This window comes from Diaphorina citri, unplaced genomic scaffold (genome assembly GCF_000475195.1).
Source record: "Diaphorina citri unplaced genomic scaffold, Diaci psyllid genome assembly version 1.1 scaffold58, whole genome shotgun sequence".
NCBI classification, from domain to species: Eukaryota; Metazoa; Arthropoda; class Insecta; order Hemiptera; family Psyllidae; genus Diaphorina; species Diaphorina citri.
In genome coordinates, this window is record NW_007377495.1 from 372,537 (window position 1) to 396,245 (window position 23,709).

Below are 23,709 nucleotides of genomic sequence, written 5' to 3' on the forward strand. Positions count from 1 at the left end.
AAAGTTTTCAAGAAGCTCGAAAGAGGTCTACAAGAGTTCACCTTTAGAAAGCTAATCTAAATTTTAAAACTGACAGACCCTTCTGATATTCTTTCTTACCTTTTCTATTTTACCGACTCTTACAGGTCGTTTATTCACATAGATAAAGTACGCCTGCTGCATATTACCCAGACAGAGGGCACCTATTTCACTAGCTGATTTTTTCGGTAGGAGTAGAAGTAGTTTGGCGCCGTGTACAGCACTCTCGTATTGGATTTCATCCAGGTTGTTGACAATGTTGAGAGGAATTACTTGCGATAGTGATAATCTGAGTGGGAGAGACACAAAAATAATACATGTTAGACTAGGGGTGTATACTTGGATAGGTCATTTAGATATCTACTTGTAAATATTTGATTTTCCATTAAGTAGTTTTAGAATGTACAGTAGTAAATATAACATCATATATAAGTTCCCCAAGTTAAATGAGCCATGTTGTAACGTTAACTAGCCTGGTTACCTACATTACCACCAGACATCAAATCGTTAGGGTCCTACATTATTATCATTGTTATATTTGTGTATGTAAATACATAGGTAGGTACCTACAATAGGTACTTCATAGATTCACAAGTCCTAGTTCTTCTACCATCATAAAATGGAAATATTATACATGGCAGTTATGAGATATGCTCGTGGTTCTAGCTAATATTCAGTTTATTATTATTATTGATTTGATTTTACTTTCATGTAATGATTTAAAATCAAGACTAGAGCCCGTTCTCCCGTTATTTCTTTCCTAATAACTTCCAATATAATAAATGGATGGGTGACTTAAACGTTTAAGTCACCCATCCATTTATTGGCCTTGTTCGGCGTAGCTTAACATAGGTGACGCTAAAACCGGTCTTAAACTATCGACTAAAGTGTTATCTAAAACTTTCTCGCTTTGAGTTCATAGGTCGTCGCGACAAATTTCAAGATCAGAGCTCATTTGTGTGAGAAGAGACACAAAAATAATACATGTTAGACTAGGGGTGTATACTTGGATAGGTCATTTAGATATCTACTCGTAAATATTTGATTTTCCATTAAGTAGTTTTAGAATGTACAGTAGTAAATATAACATCATATATAAGTTCCCCAAGTTATGGGCGATAGGGAAATTAACTCTTATTTATTTTTAAATTTTAATATCTTAGGTAAAGAGGTACTAAGATATTAAAATGTAGTCACCTTTTTAAAACAGGTATATTGTCAGCTAAGACTAAAAATCAGGTAGGTACATATATACTTCATCTCAAGCCATTCAATCCCCTAGGAAAAATGATAAACAAACCTAACAGTCCAGACTGGGTTCTTCTGCCAGATGACACATTTATTGTGAGTAAGCGTTACACGGAGTTTACAATGGATGATTGATTGATTGATTTTCTCATGATGTATTAAATTATTAATACATATTAACAAGGCTTCGAACTGTTTGGGCAATGGGCAATAGACCATCCATTAATTTCACACGTAACAAAGTATAATGAGGACGTGTACTACTTGCTACCGTATGTCCTCTACGGTAAAACATATAATTCATACAGTATCTTTCCATCGTACAAGAACGGACATTTGAGTTCTCTAATATGTTCAAACCAATACGCCACCAATTCTATTACTACTTCCTCTGATTCACACAAAGGATTCTTAGCACAATACTCTTCCGTCATAGTTTGAATGAGCTTTTGAATTTTTAGAGGTCTACAAGCTTCCATTGTCTTATGTGTAGTTATTAGATTCAAAAGTTCCGCAGTATCTTTTGAGTTAAACACAGCCAAATCTTTGGGTTTTTCATTCACTAGAATGGAAAATTCGTTTGTAGTGTGGTTTTTCCGAATCCACAGGCCGATTCCATTGAGAGTAAACACCCTATCATATGGCTTCAAGATGGTTACATTTGAATCACTAGTGGTAACTCTCTTTACACACAGGTCCATGTTGAGTACAGTATGTACGAAATGTTTATCAAGCACAATACAATCCTCCAAGCTGGAACAGGGTACCTGGAAAGTTCTGAGGTGCTTATGGAAGGTAACTATTTTGTACAAATGTTCCACATGAAGAACACCCAATGATTTCTTACACATGTAAAACCAATTCTTGTCGTGAGAGCCTATAATTCGGAAGCGGTATTTCTTTAATAAAATACTATGAAGGTATCTGTCACTCGATTGACTAGAGGTTAAATCCTTATCAGTGCGGTTAGAGCCTTGTTCATGATGTAGATCAAAAGTCTCCTTGGCCAGAACCTCGAGAAAAGTACGGTTCGGCCGTTATTCAGGGCCAAAGTTTTCAAAAAGCTAAAAAATACTGATACAGTATGCCATTAGAATTAGTTGTTGGGTAAACGTGATTTATTACCTACTTGGCTGATGTAGGTAATTATGTGTGAACGATTCCTAATAGCCACGGCGCAACGGTTACACAATGCTATCCTTAACCAATAACCATATTTGAGGAATTTGGAAGAAACGCGAAGGAAAAAAAGTTGGAAAATTTATGATGGTGAATATTTATAATTAGAATATGTAAATCTCTACATCGCGGAAAGGTTTTTCTGCTTTCTGACCAAGACATGTCGCCCTGAGAAGCATCAATACACAATATTGAAGGCAAGATGTATAGCATTTGAATGGAATGGATAACCGCACATACCTAGGTCTGGCTCCAGTCATAACAGGAAAATTAAAATGCATAATTACCTTCTGTCTATTTAAGGAAAGATATGTTAAAGGCAGAATTGTAAAGCCCAGGTTTCACAGTCACCTAACTGTTGGATATCAAGATTATCAAGCATGAGGCTAATGAATAGTATTGAAATAACAAGTCATCAAAATCCTTAGGTCAGATTTTTGTTACAGATGTTCTTGGGGTGAATTCTAAAAGGTGTGTCCAAACATAGTCGACCGGCCATCCATCGATGTCCATCCACATCGATTCACAATAAATTCACATCGATCGACGGCCATCGACTATGTGTGGGCAAACTTTAAGATATTTACTTACAGTTATTCAGGGTGAATTCCAATGTCCACCGTTTCAACACCCTCTTCTCTTTCCTCAGGTTGCATTCAAATCTCCTGCCTGACAGCATCTCCTACACAACTGCTCCTGCAGTTCCTGGACCTGACGGACTGCAGTAATGTGGATGACCAGGGACTGAGTCTGATCGTGTCCAACTGTCCGCAGCTCATCTACCTCTACCTGAGACGATGCGTTAAATTGACCGGTAAGTATCCTCGTTGACTACCAGTGCCCTAGAACACCTATTAAATTACATTAAAATGAGGGACTTTTCTACCGAAATTCTTGTGTGCGGAGTCCAGTGTGTAGGAATATTGCACCCCTATATCACCAAAGTAAGGAAAAGTATCTCACAATTGTAAGGTAATGGTCAATTGAGAAGTAGATTTTTCAAAGAGTTTTTTTTTAAGCCTAGTAAGCTTGGTAGGCAGAGCATCTGCCTTGCAAGCGCTAGGCCCGCGGGTTCGATTACCGCCCGGGGCGAATTTTATCCTGAAGGGATAAAGTTCGTTCTCGGAAGGGCTGGCTTTCTCCTATCCTGCCTTCCTTCTCTCTTCGATTTCAGGACGATAAGACCCTCCCTCTCTCTCTCCTGCTAAGGTCTTATCGTCCCGAAAGCGAGAGAAGGACAGGATAATAGAAAGCCGTTCTGAGAACGAGCCTTATCTGTTTAAGATAAATCCCACCCCGGGCAGCAATCGGAAAAACACACACACACACACAAAGAATTATTGAATTAATATTAAAACATATACCTTCTTACAGTCATCACTGGCATGGAAATTTTCAAAGTCCATTATTTCCTAGAAATATCTCCTCCTGCGAGATGTGAACTCTCCACTGTGAGTCCTGTATCATTAACCACCACTGGGTGACTCCTGAAATCAAAATAAGATTCTAACGCCCCATATAATTGCGGCACAAAACATGGTTATTATTGAAATACATCACAGAATGATAGAACGCATAGTGGCGTAGGGTCCAAAATTTCAATTTGTGTGTTTGAAAGAGGAAAAAAACAGCCTAGTTAGCTGGGTGGGTAACACGTCTGACTTGTAAGTAAGCGCTAGGTCAGGGGTTCGATTCCCGCCTGGGGCAGATTTTATCCTACACGGATAAGGTTTGTTCTCGGAACGGCTAGCTTTCTTCTATCCTGTCTTTCCTTCTCTCTCCGCTTTGGGGACGATAAGACCTTAGCAGTAGGTATCCCTCGATCAAACCTCTTGAAAAAATTGATAGAGGGAACTCTAACTATAGAGGTCTTTTCGTCCCTAAATTGAAGAGAAAAGGAGAATCCTTAGGAGAAAGCCAGCCGTTCCAAGGAACTTAATCTGTTTATGACAAAACCCGACCCAAGCGGCAATCGAATCCGCGACCTAGCCCTTACAAGGCAGACGTGCTACCCTTCACTCTAACTAGGCTGGTTAGTTGTTGTTTGATAAAACACCACCAAAAACAACAACAACAACAGGGTACGCATTAGGGTTATCACTTTTGTTAGATTCGACACTAGGCGCTAATCTCTTGATCAAATACTTTGAACTTTTCCCTCTTCAAAATGTCAGTAAATACCTCGAAGGCATATCAAGCATTTAAAACTTCGAAAAAATTTGTAGTATACTTAAACAATTTTTAATATTTTCAAAATTATACATCGGTTTGTACAGGGTGGTGCTATAGTCTACATTTTGACTCATCCTAAAATTGACAGACACAAGATTCAAACTTGACTTCAAAGGATTAAATTTGGGCGGATTTTTTCCTTTTATAGATGGGCAAGAAATGATATACCTACTCTAAAGTGTAGGTAACTATAACTAGCTAATTATCTATTGATTGCTTAAGCTAAAATACGAAATTACCATTTCGATCTAGCTTTGAGCCCATAATCCCTGCATTGTCAGACCACTCTATTGTCCAAGTCACCCAGTACATGTAACATTGTTGTAAAGTACGCATTCTAAACCAGTTTGGGTGATTGCTTAAGCTAAAATACGAAATTACCATTTCGATCTAGCTTTGAGCCCATGATCCCTGCATTGTCAGACCACTCTATTGTCCAAGTCACCCAGTACATGTAACATTGTTGTAAAGTACGCATTCTAAACCAGTTTGGGCATTCTGCGATCTGATTAGAAGCAATAAAGGAAACCAAATAAAAATCCAAGTCGATTTCTTTGTGTACCGAATTGAATTTGACTAATTGCGTGTTGCTTCTGACTTGTAATCCTCCTTTTTTAATCCTTTGAAGTCAAGTTCGAATTATTCTGCGATCTGATTAGAAGCAATAAAGGAAACCAAATAAAAATCCAAGTCGATTGCTTTGTGTACCGAATTGAATTTGACTAATTGCGTGTTGCTTCTGACTTGTAATCCTCCTTTTTTAATCCTTTGAAGTCAAGTTCGAATCATACTGGGAATGATACCGTAATCTCAAGAATGGCTACTCCGAAATTTAACATAGGCACTTCAAGGAACCAAAAGTTTTGTACCTACACCCGTGAATTACCAATGTCTCGGAATGTGTTCTTGTTTGTTTAGCTAACTACCTCTTTGGTTGAGAATTAAGCGAATGTTCAATTTGTACCGAAATTCTTTCAAATTCTTCCACAAATTTCAATTTCACTAATTACTCTCCGAACAAGATCCAAAGTAAACCAATAATATACTGGGAATTATATCGTAATCTCAAGAATGGCTACTCCGAAATTTAACATAGGCACTTCAAGGAACCAAAAGTTTTGTACCTACATCCGTGAATTACCGATGTCTCGGAATGTGTTCTTGTATACAATGCTGCCGGCCTAAGCTTGGAGTTAAGAACACTAGAGTGTTTCGGAAATTACTTAAAGACACTTTTATAACACACAACCTATGTACCTATTAAAACTGAAGATCAATTTCCGGCCTCAAAAAGGGAGATAATGACAAATAGTTTTCATTTATTAGATAGTAACATTACCTCTAATAACACGTCCCATTTCTCTCTCATTTCAGACATAGGAATCAAGTACGTGCCCAGTTTCTGTTCCCAACTCAAAGAGCTCAGTGTTTCAGACTGCACTCAAGTGACGGACTTTGGTCTCTACGAGTTAGCCAAGCTAGGCGCCACACTACGCTATCTGTCGGTGGCTAAATGCGACCAAGTGAGTGACGCAGGCCTCAAAGTCATCGCGCGACGCTGTTATAAGTTGCGCTATTTGAACGCACGCGGCTGTGAGGCTGTCAGTGATGACGCGATTACTGTTCTAGCGCGATCCTGTACGCGATTGAGAGCGTTAGACATTGGGAAGTGTGACGTCAGCGATGCAGGCTTGCGCGCTCTAGCGGAATCCTGTCCAAACATTAAGAAACTATCGCTACGACAGTGCGATCTGGTGACAGACCGCGGAGTACAGTGTATCGCGTATTATTGTAGAGGCTTACAACAGCTGAATATTCAGGACTGTCAGATCTCAGTGGAGGGCTATCGGGCCGTGAAGAAGTACTGTAAGCGATGTATTATTGAACATACCAACCCGGCCTTCTTCTAAAATAGCAGTGGATCTGAAATAATACTGGGGTAGGCTTCTCTGAGGCCCAATATCTGAAAGAGATCATGTTGTACAATTATAAGTTATAAGTGAATATTGTCCAGGACGTACCGGTTCGACTCCCGTACCAATTCAATATATCAAATGATTTCAGATCAGATAATTATTACTAGGTAGATACTGCACAGATACTTACCCAAAAAATTGGGTCAAACTTGGTCCTGACTATAAAACTAAGGAATCCAATTTTTCATAAGTTGGACGAACCATCTAAAGATGAAATGACCTTATTGATTAGTTATTAATAAATTCTCTTTTATAAATAGGTATGCAGCCGAATCTGTCTAATTGGGAATCCAAGGGACTGGCAATTTTTGCCACTTATCCAGGTTTCCCATTAGTGTATATAACATTATAATTATATGTTGGCACACTATAATAAATCTAAATAAAATAGGTTTCCCATTAAACGGGTCCCAATTAGACAGGTTCGACTGTACCACAAACAGAAATGTTTGATATAGACAAGAGTCTATGTTAAACATTCGTTTTCTTATTATGTGTTGATGTGAATTCGTGTAAAAATGTTGTATATATGTCTAGGTATATTTTTGTAAATTATTGTAGCTACCTGTGTAAGATTTTGTCTTTGTTAAATTTGTACATTGAAAAGCAATATACAGAGTTAAAACTAAATTAAATGAGTCAATAAAGTAAAAAAATAGTTTAATACATAATTAAAATATAAATAAAATAAGCGTTCTCAATTGTTTATTTGAACATTAGGTGTAAAAGTTTTAAAAATTAGGTATCTATAGAGAAAAATGCTATAATGTTTTTCGGCCTCTGAAATCTATAGAGCTATCGATTAAAAATTACTAAAAAGAAAAGGAAGTAAAATCTGCTTTAGCTGATTTTACTTCCTTTTCTTGAAAACAAAATCAAAGTCGTTTCTTCAACTGTGAGAACTGAAGAACAAACAAATTTTGATCAAAATTTAGTGGGACTCTGAATAACTGAGTTTTTCGAATTTTTAACCTCCAATGGGGGTGGATTTTTTAATGGATATTTTCTCATGATGCCCACTCCATGATGGAACGATTATGGATTGACTAGCTGAATTCCGTCGCTTCGCTCCGGAATCCCGCTAGTTCATCCCGAGGCATGGCCAAACTTGTGGAAAAGGCATGGCCGAACTTGTAGTTATCAAACTAAAAACTCAAATATTAGGCGAGCGAGGAAAAGTTTTCTCTCCCGCAGTCTCTGCACTCTGTGTATTTCTTATGGTGATTTCCTCTACGGTAAAACATATAATTCATACAGTATCTTTCCATCGTACAAGAACGGACATTTGAGTTCTCTAATATGTTCAAACCAATACGCCACCAATTCTATTACTACTTCCTCTGATTCACACAAAGGATTCTTAGTACAATACTCTTCCGTCACGATTTGAATGAGCTTTTGAATTTTTAGAGGTCTACAAGCTTCCATTGTCTTATGTGTAGTTATTAGATTCAAAAGTTCCGCAGTATCTTTTGAGTTAAACACAGCCAAATCTTTGGGTTTTTCATTCACTAGAATGGAAAATTCGTTTGTAGTGTGGTTTTTCCGAATCCACAGGCCGATTCCATTGAGAGTAAACACCCTATCATATGGCTTCAAGATGGTTACATTTGAATCACTAGTGGTAACTCTCTTTACACACAGGTCCATGTTGAGTACAGTATGTACGAAATGTTTATCAAGCACAATACAATCCTCCAAGCTGGAACAGGGTACCTGGAAAGTTCTGAGGTGCTTATGGAAGGTAACTATTTTGTACAAATGTTCCACATGAAGAACACCCAATGATTTGTTACACATGTAAAACCAATTCTTGTCGTGGGAGCCTATAATTCGGAAGCGATATTTCTTTAATAAAATACTATGAAGGTATCTGTCACTCGATTGACTAGAGGTTAAATCCTTATCAGTGCGGTTAGAGCCTTGTTCATCCTCTTTACATTCTACCTCGGACGCACACTGATTTCTACAAGTTTCCATCAGATAGTTCCACCTTTCATCCAGATTAACTTCGGCCGTACAATCACCTAACAATGAATCACTTATAGGATGTTTGTTTTTAATTTCATCACCATTCTCTACATCAGATTCCTCACTACTTAGATTACGCTCAACACTGGAGTTCCCGTGAGATTTTTCCATGATCTTCAGCTTCACCTCAGCTATATTGAAACTGATACTCTTCTCATCTGGATAACTGCGGATAATCTTTTGACTCACAAAGTCCAGCATTGATTTATTCGCGCTTGGCACCGGAATTTCTTTAGATTTTGAATGTTTTGAGTCACCTACTTTATCTTTTCTCTTGTCTCCCACAGGTGAGTCGAATAGAGTGTTTGATTTTGTCACCATTTGTGACGCCACCTGACTGAATGATAGGGGTTTGTTTTCTAGTAGGTCCTGACGAATTTCCTTGGCGAATGTTGAGAAGTTTTCCAGTTGTTCGGACACCCCTGGGGCTGTTCCGGGAACAAAGGAGACGTCTGATTGGTCCACACTGTTGTTTTGATTTGATTGGTCCACACTGTTTTGATTCGCTTGGAAATACAGGGTGTTATCATTGACAATATCCGAGTCGTATTGTTCGGACACCCCTGGGGCTGTTCCGGGAACAAAGGAGACGTCTGATTGATCCACACTGTTGTTTTGATTTGATTGGTCCACACTGTTTTGATTCGCTTGGAAATACAGGGTGTTATCATTGACAATATCCGAGTCGTCTGATTGGTCTACACTGTTGTTTTCAATCGCTTGGAAATACAGGGTGTTATCATTGACAATATTCGAGTCGTCTGTTTGAGAGGTGTTCATTTCCATCCCATCCTGTACTGTTGGATTCAAATGATTACTCTCCTCTGGACAGGAATTTCTTTCTGGATAAATAACTCGCTCTTCTTTACAGGGTGTATCATGTCGTGCTTCATTTCCCATGCCTATCCTATTCAACACAGACACATGCGTTGGTTCATCTAGTAAGGGCCATAGGGAAATTAACTCTTGTTTATTTTTAAATTTTAATATCTTAGGTAAAGAGGTACCTAAGATATTAAAATGTAGTCACCTTTTTAAAACAGGTATATTGTCAGCTAAGACTAAAAATCAGGTAGGTATATACTTCATCTCAAGCCATTCAATCCCCTAGGAAAAATAAACAAACCTAACAGTCCAGACTGGGTTCTTCTGCCAGATGACACATTTATTGTGAGTAAGCGTTACACGGAGTTTACAATGGATGAGAGACAGACACTTAACTACCCTCTCCACCTTGCGAAGTTCCTCCAACATTCTATTCTTAGATGATAGGTATTGCTTCCTCACTGGTAGGTTGTGGAAGAGATTCTTTACAGACACTGTGGTTCCTTAGGATGAGAGAAACAGAGGTTATCTTAATAAGGAAGGAATTTTAATTGTGTTGAGCATAAATACTTGTCACAAATGTCGTTCCCTGCTTAATGCACTATGCTAAATTTTATGTCTTGACTTGGCCTTGAACCACCAACCTCCAGATCCAAAGTCTACCAAGCTAACCACTACACCACTGAGGTTGGTAAGTAGGTTATTTTAATAATGGCCAGGACTACAATAGGAGTTTAGACTTGGTTTATGTTTAACTCTTGCATTAAACAATCTGATTGGTTGATTGCAAACTTTTAGGCCAATCAGATTGATCCAAAAGTTAAACTTGAACCAAATCTAAACTGAGATTCTGGTCCTAGCCATTAACCAATTGAAGATGGATCAAAATCTTGGTGTTATTGAAGAATTTTGCAAGTGGCAAAAACACACTTTATCAACACACAACATACCTCTGTACTTCTGGATAGGTACCTATAGGTACTTATCAAAACATAAAACATCTTTCTGGATACCTATAGTCCTATACTGATATAAATATAAGATTTGAGCTTTGCTTTGAAGTGATTAACCCTGCCAGGCTGGTTATTTTAAAACCTCTTGATTACCAGATGAGTGCAATAACACTGAAATAATCATACAAACAATCAATACCCTTTGGCGCAAACGACACACATGTGTTAAAGCACCTAATGGAAAAAAAATCAATACCATTAGGGAAGTGGGATGGCTGAGTGCTAGTAACTTCTCCTGTATGACTAAACTTGTACATGGATGCCACCGGGTCAGAGACAAAAACACACTTTATCAACACACAACATACCTCTGTACTTCTGGATAGGTACCTATATGTACTTATCAAAACATAAAACATCTTTCTGGATACCTATACTGATATAAGATTTGAGCTTTGCTTTGAAGTGATTAACCTTGCCAGGCTGGTTATTTTAAAACCTCTTGATTACCAGATGAGTGCAATAAGTAACACTGAAATAATCATACAAACAATCAATACCATTTGGTGCAAACAACACACATGTGTTAAAGCACCTAATGGAAAAAAACATCAATACCATTAGGGAAGTGGGATGGCTGAGTGCTAGTAACTTCTCCTGTATGACTAAACTTGTACATGGATGCCACCGGGTCAGAGTTGGTTTTAGTTGTTACGGACACCTCCCCGATTTGGCACAAAGCATTCAAAGCCTCTCCTCTGAAGCCATAACTGGACAGGGAATCTGAAAAACAATTGAAAAAATACATATTATTCAGAAAATAAAAAGAATACCTAATAATAATTTAATAATGATACACTAATGCTTTTGGTGCATTTATGGCTGGAGCTACTTACCTAGATCTGTGATATCTGTAATTTTGGATGTAGTTGCTGCTTGACAGATAAGAGGAACATCTTGTGTGGGAATGCCACTGCCATCATCTTTCACTTCAATCAAGTCTAGGCCTTGATTCATCTGGAAAAAAAAGAAGAAAAAAATAATAAAAATGGATACAGTGCAATCAATAATGGGAAGAAATTCAAATAAGTATCAGTTTAAAATGAGAAAAAATGGTTCCTACCAGTTTTATTAAAATGGTAGGAACAGCTCTTTATTGATATAATTTTGTTTACAAATTATGATTTTAGGTTACGACTTTCTTTTCTCCCACTGAGATTCAATGGCATTTAATTAATGCAGATTGTATAGAGACATAAGGACATTACCAAATTAATTTGAATGGAAGTAGCCTTGGCATCAATAGCATTTTCAATGAGTTCTTTGACTGCAGTAGACACTGATGTAATGATCTGAGATGTTGTTATCTGACGTATTGTTGACTGCGGTAGAATATTGATGGACATTGTGAAGGTCTGAAAGTAGAAAACTAAAATGAGTCATAGATAAGACTGAAGCCATTCGCTTTCGGGACGATAAGACCTTAGCAGTAGGTATCCCTCGATCAAACCTCTTGAAAAAATTGATAACTCTAACAATAGAGGTCTTTTCGTCCCTAAATTGAAGAGAAAAGGAGAATCCTTACGAGAAAGCCAGCCGTTCCAAGAAGGAACTTTGTCTGTTTATGACAAAATCCGACCCAAGCGGCAATCGAATCCGCGACCTAGCCATTACAAGGCAGACGTGCTACCCTTCAAACTAACTAGGCTGGTTAGTTGTTGTTTGATAAAACACCACCAAAAACAACAACAACAGGGTACGCATTTGGGTTATCACTTTTGTTAGATTCGACACTAGGCGCTAATCTCTTGATCAAATACTTTGAACTTTTCCCTCTTCAAAATGTCAGTAAATACCTCGAAGGCATATCAAGCATTTAAAACTTCGAAAAAATTTGTAGTATACTTAAACAATTTTTAATATTTTCAAAATTATACATCGGTTTGTACAGGGTGGTGCTATAGTCTACATTTTGACTCATCCTAAAATTGACAGACACAAGATTCAAACTTGACTTCAAAGGATTAAATTTGGGCGGATTTTTTCCTTTCCGAGTCGTCTGTATGCCAGGTATTCATTTCTAACCCATCCTGTACTGTTGGATTCAAATATTGATTGGCCTCCTCTGGACAGGAATTTCCTTCTGAATGAATAACCCGCTCTTCTTTACAGGGTGTATCATGTCGTGCTTCATTTCCCATGCCTATCCTATTCAACACAGACACATGCGTTGGTTCATCTAGTAACTTATCGTTGATAATAACATTTCCCTTGCTCCATTGAGTCATGCTGATCTCATTCTTTGTTTCTTCGCTGCCGTGTGTTTCATTCCCGTATATTTCCAATGAGAAGCTACCATCCAATCCATTGCCTTCGGAATGGTAAGCACTGTCTCCCCGTTGCTTAACATTAGTGACTTCACTCGAGTATGCGTCATAGCAGTAACTTATCGTTGATAATAACATTTCCCTTGCTCCATTGAGTCATGCTGATCTCATTCTTTGTTTCTTCGCTGCTGTGTGTTTCATTCCCTTGTATCTCCAATGAGAAGCTACCGTCATTGCCTTCGGAATGGTAAGCACTGTCTCCCCGTTGCTTAACATTAGTGACTTCACTCGAGTATGCGTCATAGGGGATAATATCGTCCAAGCTATCTACCCTAGACACACTGATGTCATCAAACATCTCTACTTTCGTGTTATAGGAGCTTTCTAATGTTTCATTATACGAAACATTAGAAAACGTATTCTCTTTAGATTCTAAGAGAGAAGGTAGTTGTGACAAAGTTGTTTCTGTTAGAAATCCCCCGTCTTCTTTCTTTTCAATTACAGTCTCAATGTTACCTGTTAAGTTCCTATCAATAGGTTTGCATACTTTCCGAACTGATTGCTCTTCGGTGGGATACTCGGGTAGTTTTCTCTTCACTCCTGATTTGATTTGATTCAACTTGTTCTGCTCTGATTTGATTTGATTCGAGTTTTTCTGGTCTGACTTGATTGGGTCCAAGTGGATTCAAGTTCAAGAGAGCCGACATGAGCCGAGAAGAATTTGAATCGGTTAACTCCGCCACAGTACCCCCACTCCTTTTCTTTTTTCTCTATTCTCTCTCTCTCGCGTCCAGCGTGTGCTATGAATCTTGAAGCTATCCACTTGTAGTACATCCAGTACAAATCTGTAAGCAAATCTAGTTGATGTGATGATCTGAGATGTTGTTATCTGGCGTATTGTTGACTGCGGTAGAATATTGATGGACATTGTGAAGGTCTGAAAGTAGAAAACTAAAATGAGTCATAGATAAGACTGAAGCCTGGTACACATCCTATGAATAGTATGAATGTCTCCAAACTTGATCTTTTGATACATTGTCATGTGTCAGTATTAGATACATTGTGATATTTGCACAGATTTCAAGTATAAAATTAATGAAATTTGCACAAATATACACACCAAACTATGAGTAAGTTTGGAGACTTGCAGTGGTGTGTACTAGGCTTAAAGCTAGAGATATACATTCTGATCTACCTGACAGGTATTCTGATCAAGTTTTTGATACATTGTCAAGTGTCAGTATTAGATACATTGTGATATTTGCACAGATTTCAAGTATATAAAATTAATGAAATTTGCACAAATATACACACCAAACTACGAGTAAGTTTGGAGACTTGCAGTGGTGTGTACTAGGCTTAAAGCTAGAGATATACATTCTGATCTACCTGACAGGTATTCTGATCAAGGTCTGCCTGAAACAGGCAAATTGTTCCTGTCACCCCTAAAGTGACCAGACCTGGGATTTTTCCCAGTCCAGTCTGCCTGATGTCCAGTAGACCAGACGGTGCAGTGGATGGTGGATGGTTGCCTAAACTGTAATACTTCTGCCTGTACAAAGGCGGACAACTTTGCACTACAGTGAACAACTTTGTGCATTCACTGTTGATTTATTATAAAGTCTAACTAACAAGATCATGTCCTGATACACTCAAGGGCTATATTATAGAAACAGAGAAACTAATTTCAAGCTAAAATACCAATGGATTAAAAAATATCTACCAGGATCGACCAATTTCAGATTTCAGCAAATCCCATTATCCCACCAAAAACCAAAAACTCCCAGAAAAAATCGGTAGCGGTAGTTGTAAAATTTTAAATTTAAATATTCGCGGGTTATTTTTATTTACTTTTCCTCTGCAAAGCACACTTCTAGCAGAGATAGCGCAGATAGCACAAAAAAGATGTGCGTTCAAGTCCAGACGATTTTGTTGAGGACTTTAGGGTGAGGGTGAGTCTGAGTTCAGATAAATATTCTAGGTAACAAGCTGGGCCCGTCCCTCCGGGAATTTCGATCGTGGTTAAAGAAAATCAGTACCTACCTATGTACCTAGCTAAGTAGCTAATATTCAGTTTATTATTATTGATTTTTGAATTTACTTTCATATATGATTTAAAATCAAGACTAGAGCCCGTTCTTCCGTTATTTCTTATAATGTTTCCTAATAACTACCTACCAATATAGTGTTTAAGTCACCCATTCATTTATTGGCCTTGTTCGGCGTAGCTTAACATAGGTGACGCTAAAACCGGTCTTAAACTATCGACTGAAGTGTTATCTAAAACTTTCTCGCTTTGAGTTCATAGGTCGTCGCGACAAATTTCAAGATAAGAGCTCATTTGTGTGAGAAAATGTGAAAAAAATTCCCCCAAAAAAGGTTTTTTTTTGGCTTTTTGGTTTTCTGGACAAAATTTGCACCACCACTTTCGTGTTCCTGGTAAAAAGACCTTTAATTTGATATATAGGTCGACCAGGTTTGGATAAGTCCTTCTATGGGGACAGACAGACAGAGTGACAGACATAGGCGGTTCTTGCCTAAATTTTTGGGGGGGCTTGATTTTGAAGGTACACCTTCAAAATTTTGATTTAGCTTTATGTAAAAAATCTGGTGTGAACACCATACGACTTTCCTTATCCTATTTAATGATGCTTATTTGAGTATTATTTTACCCTAACTTTTAGCATATCTCTAACCGTTAGTCGGTATAGCTGAAAACTGCCAAAAAACGGTCCAGAGCCCCCCCCCGCCCCCCCCCCCCCCCCTTGAATATGCATTCTACATCAGCCTAGATCAAGTGAACGCCTGACAGAACTGAACTTATATTGGGAACAGTTCCATGAAAGGAACTGAACGGTTGGAACTTATTCCCTAAAGTGAACCGATCTTTGCCACCTCTATTCGCGGGTTATTTTTATTTACTTTTCCTCTGCAAAGCACACTTCTAGCAGAGATAGCGCACATAGCACAAAAAAGCTGGGCCCGTCCCTCCGAGAATTTTTTAGCCCGTAGTTTATTCGATCGTGGTTGAAGAAAATCAGTAGGGTGTCTAGTCGTACCTTGGCCCCCGTTGTACCTTGGTCCCCTGGACTTTTCTGGTAACTGGCGCCACCTATCGGGCCCGAAAAATATGTATCTGATGCGTAATTTCACAACGAGCTCATAGCAATTTGATTTGTAAACAAATCAGTTGTCGTTGAGAAGTTAATTAGGAAAGTCGTATTTTGGTCTGTGTTTCGAACATTTTTTTAAAAAAATTGTTTTGATTGGAAGGTAAGTTATTATTACTTTATCTAACTGAAACCGCTACCAATCGGTAGCAAATTTTGTAAGGTTTGGTTTTCTTGGTATTGCAATTTGATTGCCCAATTTTTTATAGTAGAATTTCCCAGAAGTCCGGAAAAAGTCACTCCTTTGTACCTTGGCCTCAATGAACCCTTTGTACCTTGGCCCCCAAATTCAACACGTCGTACCTTGGCCCCCTAACGTTAAGTAGCCTGGTTACCTACGTTACCACCAGACATCAAATCGTTAGGGTCCTACATTATTATCATTGTTATGTGTATGTAAATACATAGGTAGGTACCTACAAGAGGTACTTCATAGATTCACAAGTCCTAGTTCTTCTACCATCATAAAATGGAAATATTATACATGGCAGTTATGAGATATGCTCGTGGTTGTAATTTAATAAAGGAAGGACGGACTAAAAATCCAAATTTATTTTTATGTCGACATCTAGGTAGCTAAGGAACTACGTACCTTTACAATACGGTGAAGATTACATTTTTTATAGAATTAGGTACCTATCTACCTATAGGTATGTACATATGTATCTACAAACTACCCGGTTCGGATGGTCTTAAAATCAAGAACTTTTTGATTGACCTTGTTTTCAGACTATAACACAGAATTCTGTGTCACTCGATTTAAAATAGGACGATAACTTATAGGTATCTACTTCCTGTTACTTACTCTTACAAGTACTACTCACCCATCTGCGGTGGATAGATAGGTACCTACCTACCTACCTATTTTACATACCTACATCGCGCAAATTACGTTGTAACTCTTCTATAAATTATCGTGTATTTTTTAATGGATAAAAATAAAAAATATATGATTTTATCAACAATATTGTAGATAACTCCCTCTTTAGCGTCAATTTGTCAGGTGTCACATTTGTATAGAGTGTCCACACAGATGATATCTGCGGTGAATAGATAGGTACCTACCTACCTACCTACCTACCTACCTATTTTACATACCTACATCGCGCGAATTACGTTGTAACTCTTCTTTAAATTATCGTGTATTTTTTAATGGATAAAAATAAAAAATAAATGATTTTATCAACAATATTGTAGATAACTCCCTCTTTAGCGTCAATTTGTCAGGTGTCACATTTGTATAGAGTGTCCACACAGATCTGAAGGGGAAGGTTTCTTATCTGTTTTCCAGTCATTATCACAATCACCTTTTTAGTTTGTGTACACTTCAAAAATAACTGTCAATTATGAAGGGGAAGGTTTCTTATCTGTTTTCCAGTCATTATCACAATCACCTTTTTAGTTTGTGTACACTTCAAAAATAACTGTCAATTATTTTTCTCTTCAAAAATTTCAACAGAGCGTTCATTTTTCGATAGGGAAAGAGTTCTGAGATAATATTGGAGATGCATTAGTTTAGTCTTATTTCGACCGCCACGCGACGGGGTGGCTTGAAACTTGTTGCATTTACGAGGGAGCTTTCTCTCTTTGTACTTTCCGCGAAAAACGTGTTGAAAAACTATTAATAAAAAAAAAAATAAAAAATAACTTATCATACGAATCAAGGTGCCAAAAAAGGATCATCAGCGAAGTAAAGTTTCTTTTCATAAATAAATATAGAACTTATAATTTAACATAAATAAATTAATAATAAAAATAGCCCCTAAGGTACCTAACACCTGCATTTTTTTTTTTTTTTTTTTTTTTTTTATATTTTGCGGTATAAATATTTACACTTTCGTAATACAGAAACTCTTCATCAAATGGGGTCGATGGATGGGCGAAGGAGGTCAGGAAGGTTCTCTCATTTCAAAGTAAACACTAGGGATCGACTACAAGAGAAAGCGAGGGAAATTTGAGATTGATAAGGAAATACAACGACCAGTGTAAACAAATGTTGATAAAATCAGTGATGCAGAGGAGTGGTAGAATGAAGATATTTGAATTTTGAAACACCTAATACGACTTGGATGACATGTGTAAATAGACCATTGATATCAAATCGCTTCAGTAGTTTTTTAGGATGTCGTTTTACGTTTTAGGTCTTTTAAGTAATATATTATGTGTCAAACCCATCCTAACCACCAACACAAAAGGGTACTTGGAAACTTACTATAAAATTGCAATTTATTTTTAATTGTTGGCTTTTTTTTCTGTTCTTCTACTCATTGATTGTTGGTAGATACATAAAGGGGTTAAAGGGCTATTTGTAAGCAACTAAATATGTACCTTCATTTTGGTGTGCTTTTCCTCTCCGTTTGGTTTCAGCGCCGATCGCCAGAATGCTCCAGTTTTGGGATACGCCCCTGTTGACCACCGGAGCCTTCACGTTCGATTTCACGAAAAACAAAACAGACACTACCATTGAGAACAGTGGCGAATACAAACTTCTGACGAGGGTCAGCCCGATGGCTTTCGAGGGCCTCACGAGTGTCGTTATTCAAATTCTGAGGAGGTAAACAGAGTTTTAACACACCCGCATATTATTAACGATCAAGTTGGAGGCCTTAAACATTTCGAGTACTTACTTAATTACCCCAGTACCTATTATACCAACCTCCACTAAAATGGAGGGACAAAAACACCTATCAACATTACAAAAAAATCACTGAAATTTCAAAGTAGATTCAGCTAGAAAAAAGGTGGATCGATTAATTTTATTAGATTTTATTCTCTATTTTTCGGGGTGGGCCTCCCATCGCCAGCAACATCCTCTTAAAAATTGCAAAATACACAATATTTGTAGACTCATGTAGAGCAAATGTGTATTATTATTAATAGGTATCCGAAAATCCGCAAATACCCCTAGATGATTAGGTATATGAAATTTTATACATGTGGCGCGATTGGCGATTGCATTCCAGGAACGGTTGGCGACGAGTCATGCTATTTTACGAAAAGAACGGCTACGATTTGTTATCCGGTCTTCATACGTGTCAGCTTATGATGGAAACCCTGGTGAACGGTCTCAAGAAGGAAAAGGTTCACTATGCAGCTTTTGACACGGAGAAAAACAAAGGACACACGCTGACACACAACCTTAAGGTGGAAACTGATATATAGGTCGACCAGGTTTGGATAAGTTCTTATTCTATGGGGACAGACAGACGACACCGAAGCGAATACCTACAATAGGCCGACAGGCCGTCCACTATACCTTTTATTATTACTATTGTAATTTAATAAAGGAAGGACGGACTAAAAATCCAAATTTATTTTTATGTCGACATCTCGGTAGCTAAGGAACTACGTACCTTTACAATACGGTGAAGATTACATTTCTTATAGAATTACCCATCTAACTAGGTATGTACATAACATATTATGTACTACCCGGTTCGGATGGTAGGTACGCAATCCTAAAATCAAGAGCTTTTTGATTGACCTTGTTTTCAGACTATAACACAGAATTCTGTGTCACTCGATTTAAAATAGGACGATAACTTATAGGTATCTACTTCCTGTTACTTACTCTTACAAGTACTACTCACCTATCTGCGGTGAATAGATAGGTACCTACCTACCTACCTACCTACCTACCTATTTTACATACCTACATCGCGCGAATTACGTTGTAACTCTTCTTTAAATTATCGTAAATTAACCATGAGATCAATGATATCTATCGGCATTTTAGCAGAAATTCCCAGTAGCTAAAAAATTCACTATGTCAATGTTTAGCTAAAAAATTCACTATGTCAATGTTTAGCTAAAAAAATCACTATGTCAATGTTTAGCTAAAATATTCACTATGTCAATGTTCAGATTGTTTAGACTCGGTAGGTAATACATAGAAGCAGACAGTCTCAATGCAATGTTAAACAGTACCGTTTATCACGGTCGGCTCAAGTGTTAAATCATTCAGTATTTAAAGTAGAGGTACTATTTTGTCAAGAGCTTCAATTGGGTCGCATTCTTTACCCCACTGTAGGTAACAATTCCGGAATGTAAAACAGAAGTCAACATTCTTCAGATAAGGAAATTTGCCTTTTCTGGCTGTACCTGAAAGACTAGTTTACCCATTGATTCGGAGACTCATTAGGTCATTAGATAATCTCCAAGGTTTTCAGATTTTTCAGGTCTTCCAAAGGGAAAGTTTGAATTATCCTGATAAGGCTAAACTATACATACAAATTATGTACAATACCTACATAAAACTTTCTCGTGCTTCAAAAAATAAATATTTCCTCCAAGTTCTATGTTCTCACTTAGACGTGACAAGTGCAAGTAATGTACAACAAACCCGACAGAGTGGAGTACTTGTACCATTTTCCGTATGTACATTGTACGGCTGCATCCAACCTGCGGTCAGGGAGCACAGGTACAAAAAGGTTGCATCCAAATTGCGGTCATTCGATCACCCTCACACATCCAATACATTCCAATAGTTTTCATTCATTATTATTATTTTACCAGGGTTAGGCTACTCCCTGTTGATGGCTATTTACTTAGATTGGTCTTCGCCGTTCTGAAATGCTCGGCGGTCCTGCTGTACGATTTACATAGACTATTTCCTCAGAGCTGATATAATGAGAGAGAAACAATCAATCAAATTTAGTCCAGCCCAAAGTTTAGGTTGCCAAAACGACACAGCATACTTCTCAGAACTTGAACCTTTTCAAGCTTCTTTCTCTCTTAGGATCTCTAAGAAATCTCTACAATAACCAAATCAAAATGGCTTTCGGTGAACCCTGTTTTATCAGCAAAACACACACACGTAAGGTTTTTTTTCCGAAAATAGTTTCCACTTGATTTCAATTGACTACGATGAGTTACGACTGTTAGACGAGTAGCAAGTGTGTCCCTAATCTTATCTATCTCACTAGGTTACTGAATTGGACTAACTGCAACTTTGAATACCTAAAGCCTGTAATATGATTGCTCATCATTCGCAATTTTTAACAATTAATCATTTAATCATGTTATTATTATTATTATTTTTTTTTGCCATTATCTAGTTTTGGTAACCAAAATAAGCGTCCCGTTAACCGACTCATTAACGTTATTAGACGAAAACTCGTTTCTGCACTTTCTACACATGTGCAAGAAAAGGTTTCCGTCAAATAACGTTTAAGGTTTCGGTTAACGAGACGCTAATTTTGATTGCAAAAACTTTCTAATAACAGTGCTCATTTATACCACTCGAATAGGACCAGAGTCCATTTTACCCAGCAGTAGACTAGTCCATTATTGTGGTCATATTCTCAATCTCTGTTGCGGATAAAATGTCATACCTCGACCGGGATTGAACCCACGCTCTTCTGATTACCAGACGGAGGTCTTGACCACTACACCGTCGAGGCAAGACTGAGAAAATTTTATCCACTCTTGACGTTCGCACGACGACCGCTGATATAAGTACCTGCTTCTTGTTTTCATGCATGCACTTACACCACTTACACTTTTTAGTTTACACCTGGAAGTTCTTTAACCGCGGACTTGATTTATATACCATTTGGAAGTTCTGGAAGAATCAGAAAATTTGAAAGTAAATTAATCAATTATAAATTTTGTACATGACACTGGGATGGAAAGTGATCTAAATAGATAAAGAATAAATATTGATATTACATAAAGAAAAAACTAAATAATTATTATAATAATATTGTGATATACCATATACCAGTACCTAATTGGCAACAATTTTGCGCAACTTTTCATTATTAGTCTAATTAATTTTTAATATCAGCTCATCAGCTGGGAATATTTATACATAAATATAAATTATGTACAATACATAAAACTTTCTCGTGCTTCAAAAAATAAATATTTTCTCCAAGTTCTATGTTCTCGCTTAGACGTGTCAAGTGCAAGTAATGTACAACAAACCCGACAGAGTGGAGTACTTGTACCATTTTCCGTATGTACATTGTACAATGTACATTAATGTTGGTACCTTGATGTGTTATATGGTACGTAATGTAGGTAGGTATACAGGATACAGGTTTTAGGTTCAGTATTAGGATTATTATAGGCATTTAGGATAGTAACTTGTGAACGTTTTGCTAGGACTTCATGTTTATCATACCTATTGGATAATTTATAGGATAGATAGGCAAATATTATTTGTATGAATTTATCTAAAAAAAAAAAAAAATATACGTAGGTAATAATAATATACGTAGGTAAAAAATATAGTATAATTATTATTTTTTCTTCAAATTATTGGCCTTAGGTAATATTCGCTAATTTTTTAAACTATTTAATAATACCCAATGGACATGGGTAGGTACTTTTCAGTTTGAAGTGTAAATCTTGTGTATTATTATAATGAAATTAAGTGAAGTGTAAATACTTATGTAGTGTGAGTAAGGAAGAAGTGAGTGAAATATAATATTTTATCAATTCCATTATTGATTTTATTAATCCTACCTCAGGTACCTGTCTAAATTCCTATTGAAAAGAGTGAAATAATGATCTCAATAACCAAACAGGAAATAAAATAATTACCTACAAATAAAATTTACTATTTTATGAAATATGGAGACCAAATAGTTTTGTGCCTCTAAATATAAAAGTTCATGTGTCCCTTGAAAAAAACCTATCCTTTAAATCTAAACATGAAACGTAAAAAGCCCGATAAATTCTCAAGCTTTCGCGGATCGGACTATCTCGGGAAGTGATCTTCCGTTAAACAGGACCTCGTTTTATCGCGGAAATCTTAAAAGGACCTTCCACAGTTTCTTTCCTCAATAGACCCACGTAATCTTGTCCCTCGCAACCAAAAGATCTCCGTAATCAAAACACCCTCGTGACCAAAAGTTCCTGGTAACCAAAACACCTTCGTAACCAAAAGACCCACGTAACCAAAAGACCCAAGTACGTAACCTAAATAGATAAAGAATAAATATTGATATTACATAAAGAAAAACTAAATAATTATTATAATAATGTTGTGATATACCTACCAGTACCTAATTGGCAACAATTTTGCGCAACTTTTCATTATTAGTCTAATTAATTTTTAATATCAGCTCATCAGCTGGGAATATTTAATACCTACTCTACTTTTTTTTAACCTTTAGGTAATATTCGCTAATTTTTTAAACTATTTAATAATAATACCCAATGGACATGGGTAGGTACTTTTCAGTTTGAAGTGTAAATCTTGTGTATTATTATAATGAAATTAAGTGAAGTGTAAATACTTATGTAGTGTGAGTAAGGAAGAAGTGAGTGAAATATAATATTTTATCAATTCCATTATTGATTTTATTAATCCTACCTCAGGTACCTGTCTAAATTCCTATTAAAAAGAGTGAAATAATGATCTTAATAACCAAACAGGAAATAAAATAATCACCTACAAATAAAATTGACTATTTTATGAAATATGGAGACCAAATAGTTGTGTGCCTCTAAATACAAAAGTTCATGTGTCCCTTGAAAAAAAAAACCCTTTAAATCTAAACATGAAACGTAAAAAGCCCGATAAATTCTCAAGCTTTCTTTCGCGGATCGGACTATCTAGGGAAATGATCTTTCGTTAAACAGGACCTCGTTTTATCGCGGAAATCTTAAAAGGACCTTCCACAGTTTCTTTCCTCAAAAGACCCACGTAATCTTGTCCCTCGCAACCAAAAGATCTCCGTAATCAAAACATCTTCGAAACCAAAACACCCTCGTGACCAAAAGTTCCTGGTAACCAAAA

General features: G+C 37.0%; 4 protein-coding genes and 2 long non-coding RNA genes across 9 annotated transcripts in view; 3 read left to right on the plus strand and 3 right to left on the minus strand.

The window, feature by feature from the left end:
• On the minus strand, positions 1-19,699 carry LOC103518157 (PMS1 protein homolog 1-like). 4 transcript variants are annotated; one of them, XM_026829777.1, is made up of 7 exons: positions 19,664-19,699; positions 11,731-11,877; positions 11,359-11,479; positions 11,081-11,245; positions 9,850-10,012; positions 1,319-1,357; positions 1-307 (listed from the first exon to the last, which is right to left on the minus strand). In XM_026829777.1, exons 1-7 carry the CDS (start codon positions 19,688-19,690, stop codon positions 64-66), a joined length of 906 nt encoding a protein of 301 aa, XP_026685578.1. In that variant the 5' UTR covers positions 19,691-19,699; the 3' UTR covers positions 1-63. The 4 variants fall into 4 exon arrangements, with proteins under 4 accessions (XP_026685578.1, XP_026685571.1, XP_026685584.1 ...); XM_026829770.1 differs by lacking the exon at positions 1,319-1,357 and having other exon boundaries at positions 6-307; positions 9,811-10,012; XM_026829783.1 differs by lacking the exons at positions 1,319-1,357; positions 19,664-19,699 and adding an exon at positions 14,491-14,575 and having other exon boundaries at positions 7-307; positions 9,811-10,012.
• Positions 1,396-9,623, minus strand: LOC113470953. The gene is made up of 3 exons (XM_026829758.1): positions 9,373-9,623; positions 7,898-9,162; positions 1,396-1,561 (listed from the first exon to the last, which is right to left on the minus strand). Exons 1-3 carry the CDS (start codon positions 9,582-9,584, stop codon positions 1,548-1,550), a joined length of 1,491 nt encoding a protein of 496 aa, XP_026685559.1. The 5' UTR covers positions 9,585-9,623; the 3' UTR covers positions 1,396-1,547.
• LOC103518137 (F-box/LRR-repeat protein 7-like) lies at positions 3,042-7,797 on the plus strand. The gene is made up of 3 exons (XM_008483193.2): positions 3,042-3,259; positions 6,052-6,976; positions 7,045-7,797. The coding sequence occupies exons 1-2, from the start codon at positions 3,058-3,060 to the stop codon at positions 6,585-6,587; spliced, it is 738 nt and encodes a 245-aa protein (XP_008481415.1). The 5' UTR covers positions 3,042-3,057; the 3' UTR covers positions 6,588-6,976; positions 7,045-7,797.
• Positions 16,007-23,709, plus strand: part of LOC103518164 (atrial natriuretic peptide receptor 3) — a 17,788-nt gene continuing 10,085 nt past the window's right edge. Inside the window, exon 1 of the mRNA XM_026829792.1 lies at positions 16,007-16,062. The gene's annotated coding sequence lies outside the window, so the exon portion shown is untranslated. The remainder of the gene's footprint in view (positions 16,063-23,709) is intronic.
• Positions 17,334-21,641, plus strand: LOC113470975. The gene is made up of 2 exons (XR_003393846.1): positions 17,334-17,649; positions 21,185-21,641. It is a non-coding gene; the product is annotated as an uncharacterized LOC113470975 (long non-coding RNA).
• Positions 22,650-23,709, minus strand: part of LOC113470981 — a 1,462-nt gene continuing 402 nt past the window's right edge. The window contains exon 2 of the long non-coding RNA XR_003393849.1: positions 22,650-22,886. This is a non-coding gene — a long non-coding RNA (uncharacterized LOC113470981). The remainder of the gene's footprint in view (positions 22,887-23,709) is intronic.